The sequence below is a fragment of the Kryptolebias marmoratus genome, linkage group LG12 (genome assembly GCF_001649575.2).
Source record: "Kryptolebias marmoratus isolate JLee-2015 linkage group LG12, ASM164957v2, whole genome shotgun sequence".
NCBI lineage: Eukaryota > Metazoa > Chordata > Actinopteri > Cyprinodontiformes > Rivulidae > Kryptolebias > Kryptolebias marmoratus.
In genome coordinates this window covers 14,620,560-14,641,504 of record NC_051441.1, presented here as the reverse complement: position 1 = coordinate 14,641,504, position 20,945 = coordinate 14,620,560, and the positions used below count along the sequence as shown (strand labels likewise).

General features: G+C 37.5%; 1 protein-coding gene and 1 long non-coding RNA gene across 2 annotated transcripts in view; one reads left to right on the top strand and one right to left on the bottom strand.

Moving 5' to 3' along the window:
* The window catches only part of LOC119617518, a 63,318-nt gene that overhangs the window by 7,548 nt on the left and 34,825 nt on the right, over positions 1-20,945 (top strand). The gene's annotated exons all lie outside the window — the stretch shown is intronic.
* The window catches only part of grin2aa (glutamate receptor, ionotropic, N-methyl D-aspartate 2A, a), a 170,259-nt gene continuing 161,897 nt past the window's right edge, over positions 12,584-20,945 (bottom strand). The window contains exons 14-15 of the mRNA XM_017428151.3: positions 19,339-19,577; positions 12,584-16,858 (exon numbers count right to left, since the gene is read on the bottom strand). Coding sequence (XP_017283640.1) covers positions 14,894-16,858; positions 19,339-19,577 — 2,204 coding nt within the window. The 3' untranslated portion in view covers positions 12,584-14,893. The remainder of the gene's footprint in view (positions 16,859-19,338; positions 19,578-20,945) is intronic.

The following is a 20,945-nucleotide window of genomic DNA, read 5'->3' as shown; positions in this document are numbered from 1 at the left end:
AATGATAGTAATAAATTAATTAATAAATAGATACTTTATTTATCCCTGAGGGAAATTATTTGGACTGATTTAATGCAGTTTGAGTAAAGTGATTGTTTCGTTTTTGGCAGTGTACTGGTTAGAGTTGTCACTTTGAGCTGAAACTTCACATCTATGTACCTGGTATATACAGAGTATTTGCCTGGTATTTATTGGGTACATGCCCGGTGTATACCAGGTACACACACGGTACATACCTGTATTGCAGTATGTATGTATTGCTCCCTTGTCTTTCAGTATGTCTGACTACTATAGTCTTTAAATAGTCCAATAGATCCAAGCATGCAAAGATGCATTTGTTAATGTTAAAGCATGTTTATAGGGGGCATGCTTACTTTGAAAACACAAATGAGGCTCTGAAAATACAGGCTTGGTGTGATCTCACTTCTAATTCTGCTGCCATGCTTGCATTTTCTCAAAACACTTTACCTTAAAGGCTGACCTTTGAAACTAGTTGTAGTAACCCTCTTTATTTAATGACTTTGAGATATTTTTGTCTTAAGAATTGTAGTAAAGGATCACCACTAAATTCAGCTTTTGTTTGCTTTTAAGATGAAAAGTAGAATTATTGTATTAATCACTGGGAGGAAATTTCATGCATATATTTCATTGGACAATTTAGAAGTATAATTGATAAGATGGAAGTCCCAAACCAAAGAAACCAGTTCTAAGGGTAACCTTAGAAACTGACTGACTATAGCAAACACAAAATTAACTATAACTCTGTCACTTTAATAGACATTCAGCTGACATTTGTTGTGGTAGTAGCTAAAAGTCATCCTCAGCATATATTCTAAATGCTAAGAGATTGTGCAAGATCTTTGACTAAAACTGTGACTTTACGCTTAGAGTCAACCTCATTCAAGATGGCCGCCACAGCTAATCAGCAATCAAATACTAAAAATCACCATAACTCGGTCAGTTTTGCAGACATTGAGCTAAACTAGTCTCTATCTTAGGACCTTGTTTAGTGTTCACCCCTTGCTAAGAATCCACATCTGTAATTGGTTTATGAAAGTACATGAAATTTTAATGTTCCAGAGACCTTAAGAGTCAACTTTACAGTAACTCCCTTGCTTTTTAATGCTGAGCTGGAGCACTTTTTTGTGAGTGAATAAGATCAAACTATTAAAGCACTGGCACACTGTGCCAACACCTTGGCAGCCAGTCATTCTGTCCAAACAAGTATCAGTGCCATTCTGTGTTTAGAAAAGTAAAACGTTTTAAACAGCAAATTAAAAAAACGCTTAATGAACTTCCATCATTTGACAATACTTTTAAACCAGCATTTACAGCTGGAAATCAAAAATATAAAAGCAAACACACACACACAGATCTGTAATTAAAAGAGAACTGATGAAACAGAAACACTCCAAAAAGCAAGTGTATATAATTGCTGGCCCATCTCTGAGCACTCAGCCAAGATTGGCTCCAAAAGCCCAGCAATTAATTACCTGCAGGCATGTTACAAACACCTGCAATGATTTATGGGACTCTTTATTGAGAATCACAACACTGAAAGGTCAAGTTCAGGACACAAAAGGAGTTTGTAAAATTAGGCTCCAGCGGTATAAAACAGATGAGTTAAAAGAACCCCCTACTCAAGAAACTTTCATTTGATGTGCCTTAAACACAACTGAAGACACACACACACACACATACACAAACACAGATGCTTGCCTAGATTGGACTGTTGCTTGATGTTTTGTTGTTTTTGCCCATGGGCTTTTTTTTCCGTCTGTTCTGTTTATCCCAAGCAGAGAGAAAGGGGGAAAAAAGAGAGAATGCATCTTCATTATTTTAATGTTGAGTAGGAACTTTGCTTTATTTATTATGTTTGCATGAAGAATGCACTCTTCCGGAGAACATACGTGAAAGTGTTTTGATGGTTTGGAAAGCACATCCTCACACAGGCTTCTCCAAGTTTTGCGAAGTGGCTGAGATTCTAACGGACAGAAAAGTGGAGCATATAGCAGTGTTTTTTTATAGTATGTTGCTCAAGGACACAAAAAAAGCAGGACATGCAGCTGTAGGTAGAAACAGACGCTGCTTGGGGACAAACTTGTTCCTGTCTGCCAGGACATGGTTCCTCAGGCTAATATTACGGTGCCAGAAGCGTTATCCAAGAGAGTTTTACACGCACAAAAGGGGAAAATGATTATATAAGAAATCATGTTGAGAATTATCTGTTGCTTACCAATTGCATAAGCTTGTCAAACAAATCCATTTACTTAACATTTTTTTGTAGAATCTCCTCATTTGTTCTGACAGTTTTGTCTGCAGTAGTCTTTGTTAGTAATCATCACACCTGTGTTGTGTTGGGTCGTATAGTCCATGGTTTTCAATTGTTTCTTGTCATTTCCAGTTTGTGTTTCTTCTACTACCTTTCTGCCTTTGATACACATGCATTGAATTAAAATTAACAGAGAAGAAAACAAAACCATAAAAGCAATTTTCTAATTTCTTTTTTGAGGTCAGCATAGTTTTATCAAAAGTAGGTTTCTCCTTCAGAAATGTTCTTTCAGAAGTAGCCAACGAGTCACTTGTGATAAAAACCACATTAGAAAAGCTCTAATTATTGTATCCCACCCCAAATTTACGAGAACCTCCAAGTTAGTTCCCACAAAACATAGGGTAAAATGTGTGGAAATGTCTGAGCAGACAGGTGTCAGTGCTTGAAATTTGCAACACACCCAAACACTAAGAGCAGGCGCAGACAGCAGGAGGACAGAGTGAAGTTCAGGTGCGTTCAGGTATATATTCTTCACAGTAGATGAGCCAAGGCCAATGAGTATGACTTTGAAAAAATAATGAATGACGTCATTTTTTCTTTGATAATTAATTAAAACAGGTCCCACAGACCCAAACACCATACAAGAGGTAATCCAGTTTTTGTAAAACAATAAAGGAACCATAATAATCCCACTCAACCCAAAATAATGAGGTAGGTTAATTTATTATATCATTTTTAATACATTAAATGTTTTTGTCAAAGGATCTATTTTATTTCTGGTTTTATTATTTGTATGACAGAGATTTAATAACTTTAGAGTTTGTTTTATAGCAGATTATCTTTATTGTGGTTGACATTATGGCTCAGCAGCTCCCATCATCTCTGCCGCAGACTGTCAGATGCTTCAATAAACTCCACTATATCAGTGCGATGATGTGTGTAAATGCTTTGTTGCATAAAAGTGTGTGATGTACAGTTTGTGTTTATAAAATGTCAAGGAGAGATATGTGCTAATAAAGGGCCCATACCAGATAGAAACATTCAGACGTCAGTAACTCATAATCCAAACTTTTGGTCTGGAAATATGTCGGAAACGCCACTATATCACATCAAGAGAAAAGAAGTGTTTACGGCTTTCCATTAATGACATAAATCACATTCAGTTTTTGTTACTGCTTGCTACCAAAAGGTGACGGGCGGGCGCAGTGTGTGTATGTGTGAGCTTGTCTGTTTTGTTAGCAAAATATCTCATGAACGTAATCCTTAGATATACATCTACAATTATTTACTTTTGGAGTCAATCTTCAATCAGATGTCTGTAACTACATTTTACAGATGTTGAGCTAAAATATGTGGTAGTAACTGAGTGTTATTCCCAGCATATCCTCTGAGAGCTAACAGATTGCATCAAATTGGATTTTTAAGGCTTCTGTCATGAATTCAAGTGTTTTTGGTTTTGGTTTGGTTTTGAGTCTTGGTGCTTTGTTTTTCTGTTTTCAGGGGTTATATTTTCTTTTGTTTCAGTTTAGGTTTATTGCTTCTTTTATTTTATTATTTAGTCATTTGGGTTTTGGTTTACTTCTTGTTGTCTTTGTTTCTTGTCATTCTCCACTTGTCCTCAGTCAGCACGCCCTTCTCCACCTGCCCACAATTGTAATCACTCACCTGTGCCCACTTCCCATAATTAGCCTCTGTCTTTAAAACCCGGTCATCTCCTCCATTTACTGGCTGGTTCATTGTTTGCTCATGCCCACTGCCTATTTCCATGCCTTGCATTGCTCTTTTCTACCTGACTCTGAATTTCTGTTGTTGTTTGTATTTTTTCTGCCACGTCAGCTTTTGTTTTCATTTCTTTTATTTATTTTTTTAATACATTTTTGTTTCTTTATAATGAGTCTGCGCTCTGGATTCATCTCGTTCTCCACCGTTCCTGACAGCTTCTCAGCATTAAATGATTTTAGTTTAGAACTTTGACATAAAGGGTGGTGGGCGACTATTTTAAATGAGACAGCCATTGGAAAAGAAAGATTTGCATAAACACAACTAAATGTTTTGTGCTGTTGAGATCATATCCAATTAACTTTATTGCTAACTGTACAGCAGGAAACACTGAGATGACATATTGCAGAACACATTCATGTATACCCAAACACAGACTTGGTCTCCTGCTCTTTCTTTTGCACTCAGAACTCACCAGTTAGACTGTGGTGAAATAGCATTTAAATTTTATGCTCCATCTGCTTCAAATATGAACTCAGGAGTCATCACAGATATGAAACCTATCATTCATGTGTGTGCACACACAAAACCCTGTAAATAAGTTCATTAGTTTTGGTCATGGAGCCAAAGACACATGGAAACATCTGAGGGATGCTAAAGAGTTGGTTTATAAAAAAAAAAAAAAAAAAAAAATCAAGACATTTGCTTTTTAATCAAAACAGCCATCTGTGTGGGTAATGTCAATAATAAAAAAAAAAAAAAAACATAATAGTATTTACTGCTAGCATCAAATGTGGATTATGTAAATGAGGTCTTGTCAAGGGATTTAAAGCCAAAATAAAAAAGCATACTGTTTAGAAATCATTACATTTTTGAAAATACAGCTACAATTTAAACCTGATCGAGGGAAGATGTACTTTAAAATACAATTTAATATATTACTGTGAATACTCAAACTGTAGCTAAAGGAGAACAACTATTTAATCAGAATATTAAAACATTAATATTGGGATTTTTTCCCCATTCATATTTTCTTATTGTAAGCTTGAGTTCTTGCTTTTGCCAAATGAGAAAAGAAGGACTGCAACTGCTTTATGGCACCTGATTTATTCTGTTCAATATGTCTTTATTACCTTCCTGCTCCGAGGTGATATGAATGACTAATGATGTAATTGTGAGCATGACAACATGGAACTTTGAGACTGCTCAGCACACAAACTAAACTAATAAAAGCCATGTGAAAATTTAACCATATTAACTCTACAGCGCCGGAAAATCTCTTCATATAATGTTTGGCGTCATTGTGAAGCTTAGGGATTCCCCCTTTTAAAAATAGGCTTGAATTCCTGTTGACATCACTCCAGACGAATAAAAGTCAAGTTTTCAAACCAGCACTCTCGTAAACAAACTAACTTGGTGAGGTGATAAATTGTCAAATTTCAGCAAGCTAGATATCATTTTAAAGCTTTTGACATGGAGCATTTGAAAATAAAAATAACACAATATGGAAAAATTCCTCACTGGGACTAATTTTGCGAGCATGAGTCACATATACAGTATGTTTTCACTTTTATGATGAGTTGATTATAATTTGGATAGCTTTGTGTAGTTACATGCCATTAGAAAGTTATTGACAGACATGTTATGAGATTGCACATCTTAAGAATAAATTAAAACTTATTATGATGTTGTTGGTCATGAGTTCACATGGCAAAAAAAAACTCTTTAAAACAGCTGCCTCTCCATTCCTTTTTTACTCAAGCCTAACAAAAATGGATACAGTTAATTTTACAAAATTACATAAATGTTTATTTAGTTATCCTTTCAGGGAAATAGGGTTTGTAGATTTAAAGAACAAATAAAAAAAAGAAAGAAAGAAACCAATGAGACACATGACTGGACGCAGAAAAAGAAGAAAACAAGGCTGGTTGGAGCTGCCAGAGCCAATCGTTTGTCTTACTGAATGAAAGAGGTGATTTTCTGAGATCCAAGGGGAAGAATAGAAAATGACAAAATAAACCAGTGCTCTTTTCTATCTGTTCACTATTGTATACTTGCCTCTCAGCAGAAGAAGAATGATCTGCCACAGCCTTTTTTTGTCTGGCTGGCTGACAGATAACTCACATGCACAGCTTCTCTCTCTCTCTCTCTCTCACTAACACACACACACACACACATATACATGCTCTGAACCTCTCAGTTTGGACCACCTCAGTGTGACCTGATGAATTACACCCCTATTTCAATTACCGCGCCTCCTCTGTACCGCTGGCTGTTTTTGAGGCTGTCTCTCTCATCTTCCAACTACCCATCTAAAGCAAATCTGCTGGGGTGTCTACACTTATCACAGACCGAGTCTTTGTCTTACCTGTAACCTCAGCAAAAATGACAGTGTTGGCATTAAAAGCCCTTTGAATCCTTAAAGAAGGTCAAAATGTTAATAAATAATGTAAATGTAGTAAAAGAATGCTGCATAGTGGTATGGTGACGGGAAAAAAAAACATGTTTTGAGCCAAAAATTAATATCATCAAAGCTTTTTTTATATGTGATCTCTGTACAGAACTTCTTCTGCAGGGTCTTCTGTATCCGTACTAGAATCCTCAGACAATTAAAGATAATGAGGGTGTGAATCTGGAGTTGTGACCAGTGAGTGACTTTTGTTTGTTTGTTTGTATGTTTGTTAGTTCTTTTAAATATTCTAGTGCTGTCTTTACCAAAGTTGGGGTAGGGACACCATTGTAAGTCATGGAACAATAAATAAAGACTCTTAAGAGGATTTACAGGAATCTAGTTCTGCATCAGATTGTGTTCATAATAAGCGCTTAGACTGATTTTACCTTCAAAAAAATAAGTAAAAATATTACAAAATTGATTACAGGGGCATTTTTCTATTAAAAACAGGAAATACATACAGAGTATTCTAAATTTCAGAGTACATTTTATACCTTCTCATATTGTTTCCATCCTTCAGCATTATGTGGGCCTCTGGCAGGCCAAATACTAACCTTAACCAGGTAGCTTCAGCATGGTTTAGATGAGAGGCTTTGATAGTGTATGTGAAAGGAAGAATAGTTTTTGTCGTAAGGGACCTCCCATAGGGTTCAGTATAAGCAGAGAAGGCCCATTTGTGACGGGCACGCTTCACCATTGGTGCTTGGTGTTGTGATTCTCATTAACGTAATGTTTAAGTATGAACTGTAAAGTAACCTTACAGCTACGCTGACTGCGTTGCATATGCTCATCCAGTTGCAACACAAGCAAAAGCCAAATGTAAATCATCATCATTGCCAGCAAAACAGAAGAAAACAAGTGGGCTAAAGTGAAGACTGTGTGTGATTGGTTTCCAGCAGCATTCAGTCATGAATCACAAATGTCTGGTTAACAGATGCTGCTTAAAAAAAAGGAAAATCTACTGTCTCCCATAAAAGGAGATTGCATCTCAAGTAAAGGAGAAGGAGAGCCTTTAAAGTAAATAAGTGTACATCAGCATTTATGGCACTTTTCATTTCAGAAATATATCTCACCACTGGTTGACCGTGAAGCTATGCAAGGATAATATTTGTTGTTATGACCATGCAATGAAAACCAGGCAATAATGTAATTGCTTGTGTCTGTGTGTTCATTCGTTTGTCTGTTAGCAAAATATCTCATGGACCTGTGAACAGATTTAAATGAAACTCTTAAAATAATCATTGGCTACATCTACAACTAAATACATTTTGGAGTCAACTTATTTAACATGGCTGCCACAGCTAACCAACCTTGGGAACCTTAGCTACAATTTGCTTTGGTAGTAGCTGAGATTTCTCTCTCAAATGTACTCTGCGCGCTAACACATTGCACAACATCTTCATTTAAAATTTTAGCATTGACTGTTCGAGTCAACTCTGTTAGCAAAATATTATCGACCGCCAAACATGTTTTAATGAAACCTTCAGAAAGTAATCACTGGATGTACATCTAAAGCTCATTATTTTTTTGGAGACAAAAAATTTAAGGTGGTCGCCTCCTGTAATCGCCATTAGCCAACACAAAATTGTCTACAACTTAAGTCAGATTTACAGACATTGAGCAAAGGGAATGCAAGGTGGAGGGTGATATGCATTCCTTCAAGGAATGCTACTTTCATTGTTAGTTGTGGTTATTTTTTTTTTTATTTATTTTTTTTCTTGATACTATAATTTTATTCAAATTTGAAATAACCTAAAAGCATTACATTTTTAAGACCTACTATTATTTCACTGTGACATGCTGTAATCCAAAAATACAGGAATACTATAAGAAAATAGACCACATTAAATTCAATGTATAAATTAGTTAATTACTGGCCTGTCTGCCATTAGTGTTTCACAAGATTGTTTTTACAGTGTATGTGTAATTGCCTCACCATTTTTGGGTGGCTATTTGTTCCAATTCAACTCTTTAACTCTGTAATACTCATCTGTGTGGCATAAAAGCAATTTGTAACACAGAAACGATTAAGTCATACATTTATGTAGCAGAAGAAGAATGAAGCATTTATTGTCTACAAGTGGGACAATAAATGTGTGTATGGATTGTTCTGAATGAGAGTATAAATGCAACAATGACATATGAAATGAATCTTAGCTTGGCTATGTTATTAGGCAGCTAATCAAGTGTTGCTAATGATGAACCTTGTTTCAGCTCTTACCAGCTGACAGGATTGGTTCTGGCTTATTTTGTATGAAAACCTGACTGGCTCTTTAAAACCAGCATTTCCAAGGTGAACGTGCTCAGGCAACAAATGACACACTACACTTACACTGGGTGAGTTGATTTTTATTTGGTGATTTGGAGGTTTTCTGTTTTTGCTCCTCCGTTTGGTTTTGACCATATTGGTTGAATTATTTTGTGTGAATACTAAATCAGCACTCACACTATTGTTTATTGTTTCAGAACAGCTGTCTAATGGGGTAGAGTATTGTCTATAGTTTCTCACGTGCGTTTCTTTCTGCACTGCATTTGATTTTCCACTCAGTTTCAGTTTAACCACATAGACAGGAGTTAGTAACTGGGAATGCTGCTGAGTTCAAACATCCAAACAAAGCTCTATTCCTAAACAGATAGTTCAGCTCTTTTGAAGTGGGATTCTATTTGTAAGATCATGAACAAGATAGTCTTTTTTTCTTCTTGGCCAACTAAAGGCTAGTCCGAGTGGAGACGAGACTAAAGTAGATTGATGCCATCTTAGATCAACTCTAATGTCAGAACTTTCATAGTGGTTCATACAAACATCTTTTTCTGTTACTCCACTTTTAATTTGACATTATACGATTATTTAGCAAAAATATACTCTAGCAGGAAGTGAACCTGAAGTGCTGCAGCTAAGCAGTTGTTATTTGTGCTAGCTAATAACCATAGAATTTCTTTCTTTCTATAAATAGGGAGCTGTTTTATGACGACAGCCATCCACTTTGTTGTTGGTCGCATTTAGACTAGCCATTAATCCATACAGACTTTAACTCCATTACTGCAAACAGAGGGATATCTACAGTGGGTGAGACATTAACCTTTCAACAAAACCCCACTTTAAAAGATCTGAATTATTGCTTTAATTCTGTATAAAACGGCAACCCACATGCCAGTCAAAAAAGTGAAGCATCTTAAACAGTCTCCCCTCAATAAAAATGGGATTTATTGCAAGACTTTTTGATAAGAGATCATTTGTTTTACCTCGGGTATATCTTGCAACTCAGAAAAATTACTTTAAGATTGATCACCACCATAACCTTCTTGGGCTGACAAAGGAGAATACAAGAACCTGACGCCATAAATGGTTGATTACAAAGAATCCAGATAAATCAAATCAAGACAAAGGAGCCAAGTGGAAAAAAAAGTTGGAAGGAGAACAAAAAATCTTTTTCTTTTTTCCCACTGAGAAATGTCTTTAATCTTTCTTTCCTAAAAATATTCTGTTTTTCGAAAACCTGATTCTATAAGTCTCCTTGCTAATGTTTTTAAAAATCATGGTTGTAAAAGTTAAAACCCACCTATATGAAATGATGTGATGTGATTTGAAGTTTGTGGATCTCCCAAGGAGCCATAAACATAAATAAGTAAACAATGTTCAGGTTTTAGAGATACAAGAATCTCAGGACTGTCAGATGAACACAGATATGAGACTGAAAGAATTCACATACAGTAAAGATTGGTAAACCCAAGTCTTCTTGTTATTGCCTGTGCGTGTTTGTCTGTTTGCAAAAAATCTGATGAACAACTACACAAATTTGAACAGAACTCTGAAAAAGTTACTTTGGGAGTTAATGATTCAAGATGGTTGTCACAGCAAACTGGCTTTAGCAAAACAAAAAGGGCTATAATTCAGTAAATTTTACAAATATTAAGCTAAAATTTGGTGCGGTAGTAGCTAAGTCATCAACAACTAATACTTTGAGTGCTTCCAAATTGTGCAAGATCTTTGTTTAAACTTTGCCCCTTAACTATCAATTCGGTATCATGAACCACTGGACGGACTTTAACAAAGCTTTCAGAAATAATCATTGGATGAACATCTACAACTAATTAACTTTTGAAGTCAACCCAATACAACATGTCCGTCACAGCCAACTGAACTGAGAAAGATGTAGCTATAACCCAGTTGTCTCCTAGCAAGATATCTCATGAACTGCTAGATGGAGTTGAAATAAACTCTCAGAAAGTAATCAATCCATGCACGTAAACAACTGATTAACGTATGAAGTCAAACTTTTTTATCAATCTAAAATGGCCACCACAGCTAATGAGCCCTAGTTAACACAAAATAGTTATAACTCAGTCAGTGATGTGGTAGTAACTGAAAGTTATTTCCAGAAACATATTTAGTGCTACAACAGATTGTGTGAGAAATCACATAAGGTTAGATTAAACCAAAATGGATATAATTGTCATTTGTCAACACAAAATGGTCTTAGTTTAAAATACTGGCATAAAAAGTCATGAATTTCTTCTCAATAAAACCTTCCTTTTCCATCTAAGTTACCCGTTTCCTCAGTTCAGATACAAACATGCAGGATTTAGCTGCAAAATAAATGGATCAAGTAGAGAATCAACCAGCATTTTCTCTCATTTCCAGTCCAATAAATTGTTATAAAAGGCAAAGTGAACCTGTTGTGACAGAACAGCGCGACAGGACAGCGAGCCTTGCGAATGGTGAAATTTTATTCTAGTCGCTCTACAGAGAGAGAAAGAAAGAAATAGAAAGATAGAGAGATAAACAGTGCCACTGTACAGAAGAGCTCCTGTGAAATTCACACAAAAAATATTGTTTTTACTCTTTATAACTCTCCCATGATGATGTATTCCAGTATGAATTTACAAGCGATTTTTACAGGTGTCATTTCTAAATATATTCAAAATAGTTCCTTAAAAGTCTTTTGAGGAAGTATTAGTTCCTTTTTGTTTTGTTTAAAAAAAAAGCTCTATTCTTACAGCAAACAATAAAGAAAGAGGTCTTGATTCTTTGGAGGGATAGCAGACTCAAAGTAGAGGGTTGCTTTTTCTTCTTCTTCTTCTTCTTCTTTAGAGCTGAAGTCCTGACTACACATGAAGGAGAGGGAAGCAGAGCTGGTGATACAGTATTTCTCACCTGCCACTGGAGGAAGAGCACGGATGTCCCGCCATATTGAGCCGAGCCTGACCCCTGACCTGCCACGCCTTTGGGCCAAACATGGCCTGATTAGCACAGGTGGGGGTCAGGTCCTCGGCTTCTCCCCCCAAAACAGCAGCAGCATCTTCATTGTGTTAAACACAGATATTATTATTTTTTTATCCTCTCAAATATGTATATACTCACACCTGGTTACAACGCATTAGTGATTATAACATCATAACCAATGTAAAAATACAAAAACAAAATAAGGAAACATAAAAACATAAACTTGTTACATTTGGGGTTGCATGCCATCACCTCATTATTTATCATTAAATGTAATTAAAATACATTTTTGCCATTATAAAAGAGCAGGGTTGTCATCACAAGGGTGTGTTTGAACATAAAACAGCATCAGTTTACGGGACAGTTCTGTAAAAGTGGAACAAAATGAGCAAAACTGTTGTGAGTCCATGAATCAAAAATGATGCTGTTTGATATTTTCATGTGCATATTGTTCACTCATCAGCTTATGCAGGCAGCGTGTGGAAATAAATAAATATAATATTAATAATATTAATAATAATAATAAATATGCAGATACGATGCAACAAAAAAAGAGCAAACATAGTTCTTCAGTCAACATTGGGTAAGCTGATTGGGAAGCAAGGAGAGGTTTACTGCAGTATCCCAAGAGGTACAAAAGCAGTGATATGACAGTGGTTGCTAAAAATGCTAAAGATCAAGCTTCAGTTGAAACACAGTGGCTAATGCAATCAACTGCTATTAAAAACAATGGAGAGGAGAGACATTCCCATTTGTGTAATCCGCATGAGGGTAGTTTTTCAGATTGTGGATGTTTATTCAACACCCTTTATTCTGTCAAGGGTGCTCAGTTTGGCAAGAAAGAGAGCTGCACACAATACAAACCCATGCTGAGAAAAATACCATCAAACCCCAACCCACCCCCCCACCACCATTCCTTCCTCTTCTCTCCTTACATGGATTGTATGAGCTCGGGCACAGAGCGGAACTGGAAGACCTTGGACTGGTACAGTAAACATCAGAAGGAGAGGAGTTTCATTCTGCTTTTGGCCGCTTGACATTGTGTCTGTTTATTTTTTTATTTTTGTCATTTTTATAAAAAAATAACCTTGCGGCACATCATGTTCTGTTGCTACCGCTCCCCTAAAACACACAGAATCATCCTGAGGTATTTTACTAGATATAATTTGGCTTTGTGACTCCAATCAAGCAACCAAATCAAGTCAGTAACGGTGGTTACATTAACTATTTTTGAGAGTGCAGTCTGCACATCTTCATCCTACCAAAAAAAAAAAAAAGTGTTTTTGGGCACAGGCGGAAATGAAAACATATGCATGTACATCTTTTCTGTTGAGCAATATTAAAAGAATAAAATGAATAAAACACAAACAATCAGAATACAAACTAAATGTTCTGGCTGAAATTTCAAGCTTACCCAAGTTCTTCCATGCAAAAACATCCACCTGGTCCTCACAGATGGATATGCAGTTAATGAGTAAAAAATAGTGGAGTCTCCTTTGTTGCACCCAATTTGTCCCCACCCCTCACCCCTAAAAAAAAGCTAAACACAGGTAAATAAAAGATCCATCTCAACTCATATTCAGATCTTTAGGAGCCTTTGTTGAATCTAAATAGACAAACCATATATAATCCACTTTGCTAAACTCCTGGGCCAATTAACCAAGGTTTAGCTGTGGCTAAACTCAAAGAAATAAAGTATTCTAGTCCTGTACACACTGTTGATGTGTCATGTTGATGGACAAAGAAGAGGAATAAAGGATTCCTCAGAGTTTTTTTCTTTTTAAATATATATAAATAATTACCCTGTTTCTCAGTGGCATGGAAGTCAAAAGACAAAATCACACCTCAGATGAGGTGCCAGCAGACAAAGTTGTCATCTCATTTTTCTCTCCTTTTATTTTTTTTAATGTCATCTTTACTTTCTTCTCTACCACCCTTCGCTTGTGCAGCCACACTGCAACACAGTTCAAGGATCAAATTTTTTGATTGTATAAATATCCACCGACCACATCTGGCAAGACACGGTAAATATGTGTCTTGACAATGCATTTGTGTATATATTCTCTTCTCTGATGGAAAAAAAAATCAATACATGCAAAATGATCAACTGCTCTTGATGGTATTTTTCAGTATGCTATGCTTCTTTCAAAAGTGAATGTGGGAGAGAGAGGTTTTAAAACTAATGGCTACTGTGCTACGAAATAAGCAAACACTAAAATCTTACATAAAGGGAACCAGATGCCAGAATCCCTTATAATCTTATATCTCAGTAGAATATAAAAAGTAATGCTTTGCAATTATTTTTCTATGTGCAGCGTCTTGAATGAAATGCCCATCGACTGCCTCAGGTTTTTCTGCTTGTCTTTTTTTTTCCTACAAGTCACTTTATCAATCAGTCTTTCTTCAGTCTGTAAACAATATTTATTGATACATTATTTTCATCTTCCCATTATTGAGATGTAATTAGCTTGGAATTAAAATGCAAAATCACATTCTAACTAAACTGCAAAATTTACTGACTCGTCCAGTCTGTCATTTATCCACTCACCCTATTCCCCCTCTTCTCTTTCCTTCTTCACTGCCAAATGCCTTAGTAGCCACATATGACTAAAAGGAGCAGACCATTGGACTAGCTCAGTGTGACACTCTTGTCCTCCTGGGATAACTTTTTGTCTGCCTTGCCCATCTGGTCTTCCTGTCAGGCCTGATCTCCTCAATTGGTGAGGTCTAAGCTTGGCAGTGGAGGTGGAAAGGCAAAAGGGTAGATGGAGGGTGGGTGGTTAGAGGAGCTAGCACCTTTTTCTGCTCCTTTTAATTCCCCTGTCATGTAATTACTGCCACCCTCAACTACCTTTTTGTACATTTCCAGTCAATATCGACATTCCAATCCAGGAAATGGGGCTACTCTATATCTGTCCCTTTTTAAAGCCTAGGGATTTAATGACCCCCCCTTCTCTTTACACCCTTGAAGATCTTATGGCAGAGTGCTGGTCAATTTGCCAACTCATTGGTATATGGGAGAGCATGGACAGAGATGATGTCAACTGTAAAGAGAGTGGTAGTAACGGCATTAGACCCAAGTGGGCACAAGTTTCTTTCGATGACAATGCTGAAGAGAAGAAAAATGTTGTCTGGCTATGGCATCCCATAGTAGATAACATAGTTGATAAATTATAATACAAACCCAGAGAGGAGTAAGAAGGGGAGAACACATTTCTTACATCAACTAAACATCTGACTCCAGACTGGGAATTTTCTTATACACCCGTCTGTTGCTAAACTGGGCTGAGTTTAGGACACCCCGTGAGGCTGGGTATGCACTAGTCTTATTGGCTGAGTAAGGCATCACATGCTCTTTATTGTACATGTCATTAGCTATCCGCCCATCCCTTGAACAGTATGAAGAGGTGGATTTAACGGAAGAGCGGAGATTGTTCGCATCGTTACGTGTTTTGATGGGAGCTGCTCCTAGGGCCACTGCAGGAGAACCTACTGCCAACTGTTTGTAAATGTCAGAGGAGCTACGCCCATGGACCAGTCTGCTGCTGGTATCATCCCTCAACGAGTGGCTAAGAAAAGGGTTTTCTGAGCCATGGGCTGGGTACAGGGACTTGCTCCTTTTGCTTTCCTCCAGGTTATGGTTAAACAGCATTGATTTAGACCCAGTGCCAAAGAGTTTGCCAGAATAAGGACGCATGCCAAAAAGGTTCGCATAGTGCGAGTCAGATGCTGAGTCCAAAAAGCGATCCTTCTCTTTGAGACTGACACTTCGTGCTGGTCGGCCCAGGTCAAGATCCTTGGGCTTTTCGAGCATGATGTTGTCAAAGGAGTGCTGACGACTTAGCCTCAAGCGATTTCTTTTTTGAACATGTGGCCCATCTGTCTGAGGCCAGTATAGACCAAACATTTCATCTGGCTGCTGCTCTTGGTGATGCATGGTGGGACTGACCAAGGGGTCAGCAAGAAGCTGGTCCTCACTAATGTCATACAGGTTGGCTGTGTGGAGGCACGCCTCACACCGATTATATGGGGAACGAGTGCCAGATGCTGAGGCAGATCCAGCAGAGCCATACGGCCCTGCTGGTGGGTAGCTAGCAGTCACTTTGGACAAGCAGGAACGGCAGTGTGTTTGTTTATAACGATCAATAGTTTCATGAGGGGACAGGGAAAGATTTTTCTCTTTCAAGTTGTAGTGTTTAGAGTAGGCTGAATCTGACAGAAGATCAGAGTCCGGGTGATGCAAAGGCGAGGAATTCAGATGAATGATGGGCTGCTCACATTTCCTGTAGTTATCACTGTGGTCAGAGTAAATTTCAGGGTAATCCACATCATCTGTGGCAAGACCGTGACTTTCACGGAAGTGAATGGGGTCTGAATGGAGGCTTAGTTCTCGGTCTGAGTCAATTGTGTAGATTTTCTCCCCTACTCCTCCTCCTCTCCCACTTTGGTTGGTTCCACTGCTGACCTGCTTAGTTTTCAAGTAGGACAGCTCTACCTCACTGCAATCCCTTGGGTATTTTGACGTCACGGATCTTTTTTTTAAGTTGTCCTTGGGTTTCAGGTGCTTGTTGTTTTCTGGGTCCTTGTAGGAGGCTGCCCTGCTTGAACAGTCGGAGATGTCAGAGTGGGCTGTGTCCTCAGGAAGGTAGCGCTGGGTCTTCATTGATATTCGTGGGTCTGGCATTAGCATGTCAGGCATTGGAGCAGGACCAGGAGGCACAGAGCGGAGTGTGTCCCCTGATTTCTTCCATAACGTCCGAGGTGGTTTGGCGTTGGTCTGGACCGTGTCAGGACTCACAGATACCTCTACTGTGTTTGGATTGGCATCATTTAAGGTCAAAGGATGCTGCCCTCCCTGAAAAATGTAGTTGTTAAGGTGGTCTTTGTGGCGGTTGGCAAGATAGGACTGAAGGTCACCAGTGTCCCCATATATCATATCTTTGGGAGCATAGCTTCTGTTGTCAGTGTAGATGAAGTTGCCCTTCTCTGCCATCATGTCCATGATCATGGGACCAGCTGAGTGCATAAATTCTCGTTTAGGTGAGTTCATGTGGGAGCCACCCAGGTTAGACATGTTTGTCATCTGTTTGGCAGACTTAATGAGCTTAAGCATTTTGTCCTGAGGGCTGAAGTCAAGATCAGTCTTTTTCTTCATGTCAATGTGGACTCCATGGATGCAGCTCCAAATTCCCTATATAATACATATGGATGACCAAGGGCAGAAGGTGAAGGAAGGAAAGTATTCAGAAATGGAATAAGTAATGGGACAAAGAAAAATGGAGCATGAAAAAAAGAAGAAAAGGGAAAAGAACAGACAAAAAGTATTATTACTGTCTTGCTTTAGCAATATATATCTGTAATCTACAAGTTCCATTAAAATGAAATAAACTGACAGGGATACAGCAAATCATAACAAAACAGCATTGTGTAACATTTTATCAAATGATAAAATATTTCATTTTGCTTGAAACACACTTGCTCTGCTTGCAAAAACATTTTCATTGAAGTTCATGGTGAATGGATTTTTTATTTTAAATAGAAATCTTTTAATGCTCTCAGAAAAAAAAGACATGGAATAAAGACAACACACTTATCAAATGCTTTTGCTAGATCGAAGTTTTGATAAATCTCATTCTGATTTGATGTCAGAATGGTTGTTTGTGTTGTTCAGTCCCATACTTAACAAGTGATCAATAATACCCAAAATCTAGATTATTTTGGGTTACTACATGCTTAACTGGTCTGTCTTGAGAAACTTAGATGTTTGCGTCTTCTGGGGAAAACAATTGTTTACCCCCCAGAAATACATTGGAGGTCTTTATCCATTTCACAAATAATTTGATTTATTCTTTTGACAACTCATGTAATACTTTCTCACCACAGTTCACTGAGCTTCCCCTGAAACTCTTTGGAGTCCCCTACAGGGAGGCTTGCTTAGCATAAATAGAGCTTTCAGTCTGCAGGAAACTTGTCATGGTTCTTACAAGCAGTGGAGGCAGGCCCTTCTTTTTGGTATCTGCACAGTAGTCTATAAAATTATATGTCTTATTTTAGAGACTTTGTAGCTCTTATTTTGGAATATAACATTTTTGAGGAAGAATGAAACCTCTAATGCAGTTGTATAGCAAATGTTCAAAATGATGCAAGTGTGGAGTAATTAGGACAACTGGATCAGGCAGTGTTGAGTGATAAGATGAATATATAATAACACCTTCTAAAAGAATTTTTATAAAAAACAAAAAAAAACCCATTAATTTCTTTGCAACTGCAACCAGAGAAAATTGAAGAGCCCTTAGATCTGATTCAGATCTGAATTTCTAAATCAAGTGCAGTAAACACTTTAAAACTGCACAAGACACAGAACTGGTCAAAGTTTTCAGAATCTGCATATTTTTATTATAGCCAAAAGAATAAGGACTTTTGTTTTCTAAAGTAGGACGAATGCCATATGTGATGCAATGCAATGAAACAAATTGTGCACCTCCACTGATCTTACAATACTAATCTATTTTATAACTAAAAATGTGATATTATCCCGTGCAAAAAAAGGAAAGGACAAAATGCTGCTGGATGTGTTTCACATTCATTTCATCTTGTATCAACGCCAAGTGTAAAAAAAAAAGTCTTTAAAGGTTAGCCCTATAAACACTTAAAAACTTAGAACACTAATATAGGAATTATCTGTTCACTACCATCCAATTATTGGCTAAAAAGCTTGACTAATAAAGAGTAGGGTAACAAACTAATAATTAATTTATCACTGTGACTGTTTCACAGTTCACCAATACATGCTAAAAGGTAATTAACACCATTAGAATTTGTAAAATTTGTCAACACATTTTTCTTTGAGTCCATCTTATAATAGTTTTAAAATTATGTGTTTTTCAAGAACCTGACTTTGTACAGCCCTTTGCTGAACAAAGATTGTGCTAAGTGTGTTGTATACATGAACTTTTACTTGACTTATACTTTGTTAAAGTTTTCTTTTCTTACTACCTTCTTTTGTTAACTTGTGCAAATAAAGTTTCATTGCTTCAAAAATAGTGCTGAGACACTGCAGTGCTCTTAGAGATGCACGTCCATGTCTTCTGTTCTCAAACACAGTGAGAAAGAATGCTGACCTTTTAGCACAATGAGAGGGGGTAAATTGATTAAGTGTGGGTTGCTGCGGTTTTGTCCAAAAACATGCCGCAATTAGGGTCTATTTTTGTCGATATTCAGGACTCCCTCGTGATTGCCCTCCCCCTCTTGCCTTCATCCCCATCCTTGCCTGTCATCCTCCTTTGTAAAACCCTCCCTCTTCCCCCTTATTTTTAAGTCAGTGTCTTAGTTTAGAAGTCTCTGCATGTGTGTGAGCATACTTGCTCTCCTCTCTTATTCATCTGTTAGGAAAGAGAGCTATAACAGGCCTATTTGACCCAGATAGTGCCAAATTAGCCTCCAGTATTGCTGCAGAGCTTCATTGCACCTTTTACCCTTAATAATGACCACTCTTAACCTCGTAAGACCACCTCTGGCTTAGGCATCCCCTTAGCCACTTGTTCGCATGTCTGCATCTTTAAATCTTTGCTGTGAGCATTGAGGTGTGTGCGTAGTTTGGATTTAAAAAGGGAGAAAAAAAACCTTTCTGCTCCTACAAATATGCACCACTCACAAATGGGAATTCCTTACCCTGCTGATGCTGAAAAGAAGTCCAGGCCTGCCAGAGCAGACGCCAGTGAAGCAATATCTGAGCCTCCAGTAGAAGAGATGCTCTGAGACAAAGGTGATGAGGGAGAGCCCCATGGCCGTGGCCAGCATGTAAAAGACCCCCGCCATGTTGTCCACGTCCAGCTGACTTGACATAACTTCGTTTTTCTCATTGTGGCAAATTCCCGTCAGCCACTGAGCTTCTAGTTCTTCCATTTCACCTAAAAATTAAAAACAGGAGACACACTTAGTTCCTTAACAGAATGATGCTTTGATTTACTTTTGGACATTTAGCCTTGTCAAGATGTTGCTATGTGTTAGAAGATCTTTCCATGCGACACTTTAGCCATGGGCATCAAGTCTGAACTAAGTTGTTTCCAAGACCTTTTCACGATTGTGGTCATAGGTGATGCATGCTAGCATGGATATGTTACCACCATAATGATAACCACTATGACTTCACTACAGAAAACCGTTGTATTCTCATGGACATAAAGGCCAAAACTCATTAAACACCATCCACATTCTGGCTAATGTTTTACATCATACTTGCGTCATCAGCCAGTGTGAAGAGGACCTAGGACAGGTAAATTTTCTGCCAGGTGAAAAAGTGTCATATAGATTCTGTATATGTACTCAGCATGTAGTATGTGGGTTTGTATCATTTACACGCTGATGCACATATAAGAGCACTGAGCAACAAATAAAGCTTACACAAGTTTCCAAGCTTTTATCTCTTGGTGCATATGTGGGATGGCTAGCTGAAATTAAGCAACAAAAGCATCTCTTTAGTCATATGGCCAATACATAATACTTTTACAAAATATTACCTGGAAAAACTCAACTAAGAATTCTTCGATGCTTGCTTTTGACTTTATGTTTCTGCTATTGCAGTAGAAGTTTGCTGTTACCAGGCTCTTGTAGTGAGTTTGATTATAAAATTTGTGAAAATGTAATCTAATGTTTTAACGTAAATTTAAATAATATAAAAAAAAAAAATCCTAAATAAAAACGACAAAAAACTAAGATCCATGTTTCTTTCATTTTGTCAACCTGAACTTCTTATTTTAAGCACATTTTGTTTAAAACATACTTTCCTATTCTTATTTTTTATGATGTTATGTTTGACTACCACCACTTGCTTGTCTTCTTATCTCATCTATGTAGCCAAAAAGGGCTGGTAAAGAGTGGTAAAAAGCAATAAAGACCTTATCTTTTCTCATTCCTCACTCTGTGCACCCTTCCGTCTGTCTCCCCTTCCACCCCGGTTTCTTCTGTGACATTTGGCGTGTGGCTAATCCAATCTGTGTCATTCAGGGCCTGATGACTAAGGCTGCTAGTGGGAAAAGACAAATACCATGGTGGCGCTTAGCTTGATGTCTTTGGGTGCAAAATTTATAAGACATCATTAACCCTTCGGAACAACTGAGGAGCATTTGTCTCTTGTAACATTTGGGATTGCACTAAAGGACGTCGTCAAAGGACATGTTTTAATCATGTCATGTCATGCTCTGTAATAAGATGAATCTTGTGGTATTAACAAGTCTGCTCTTTTTTTCCTTTTAAATTAAGTGAATCTGAAAAAAAAC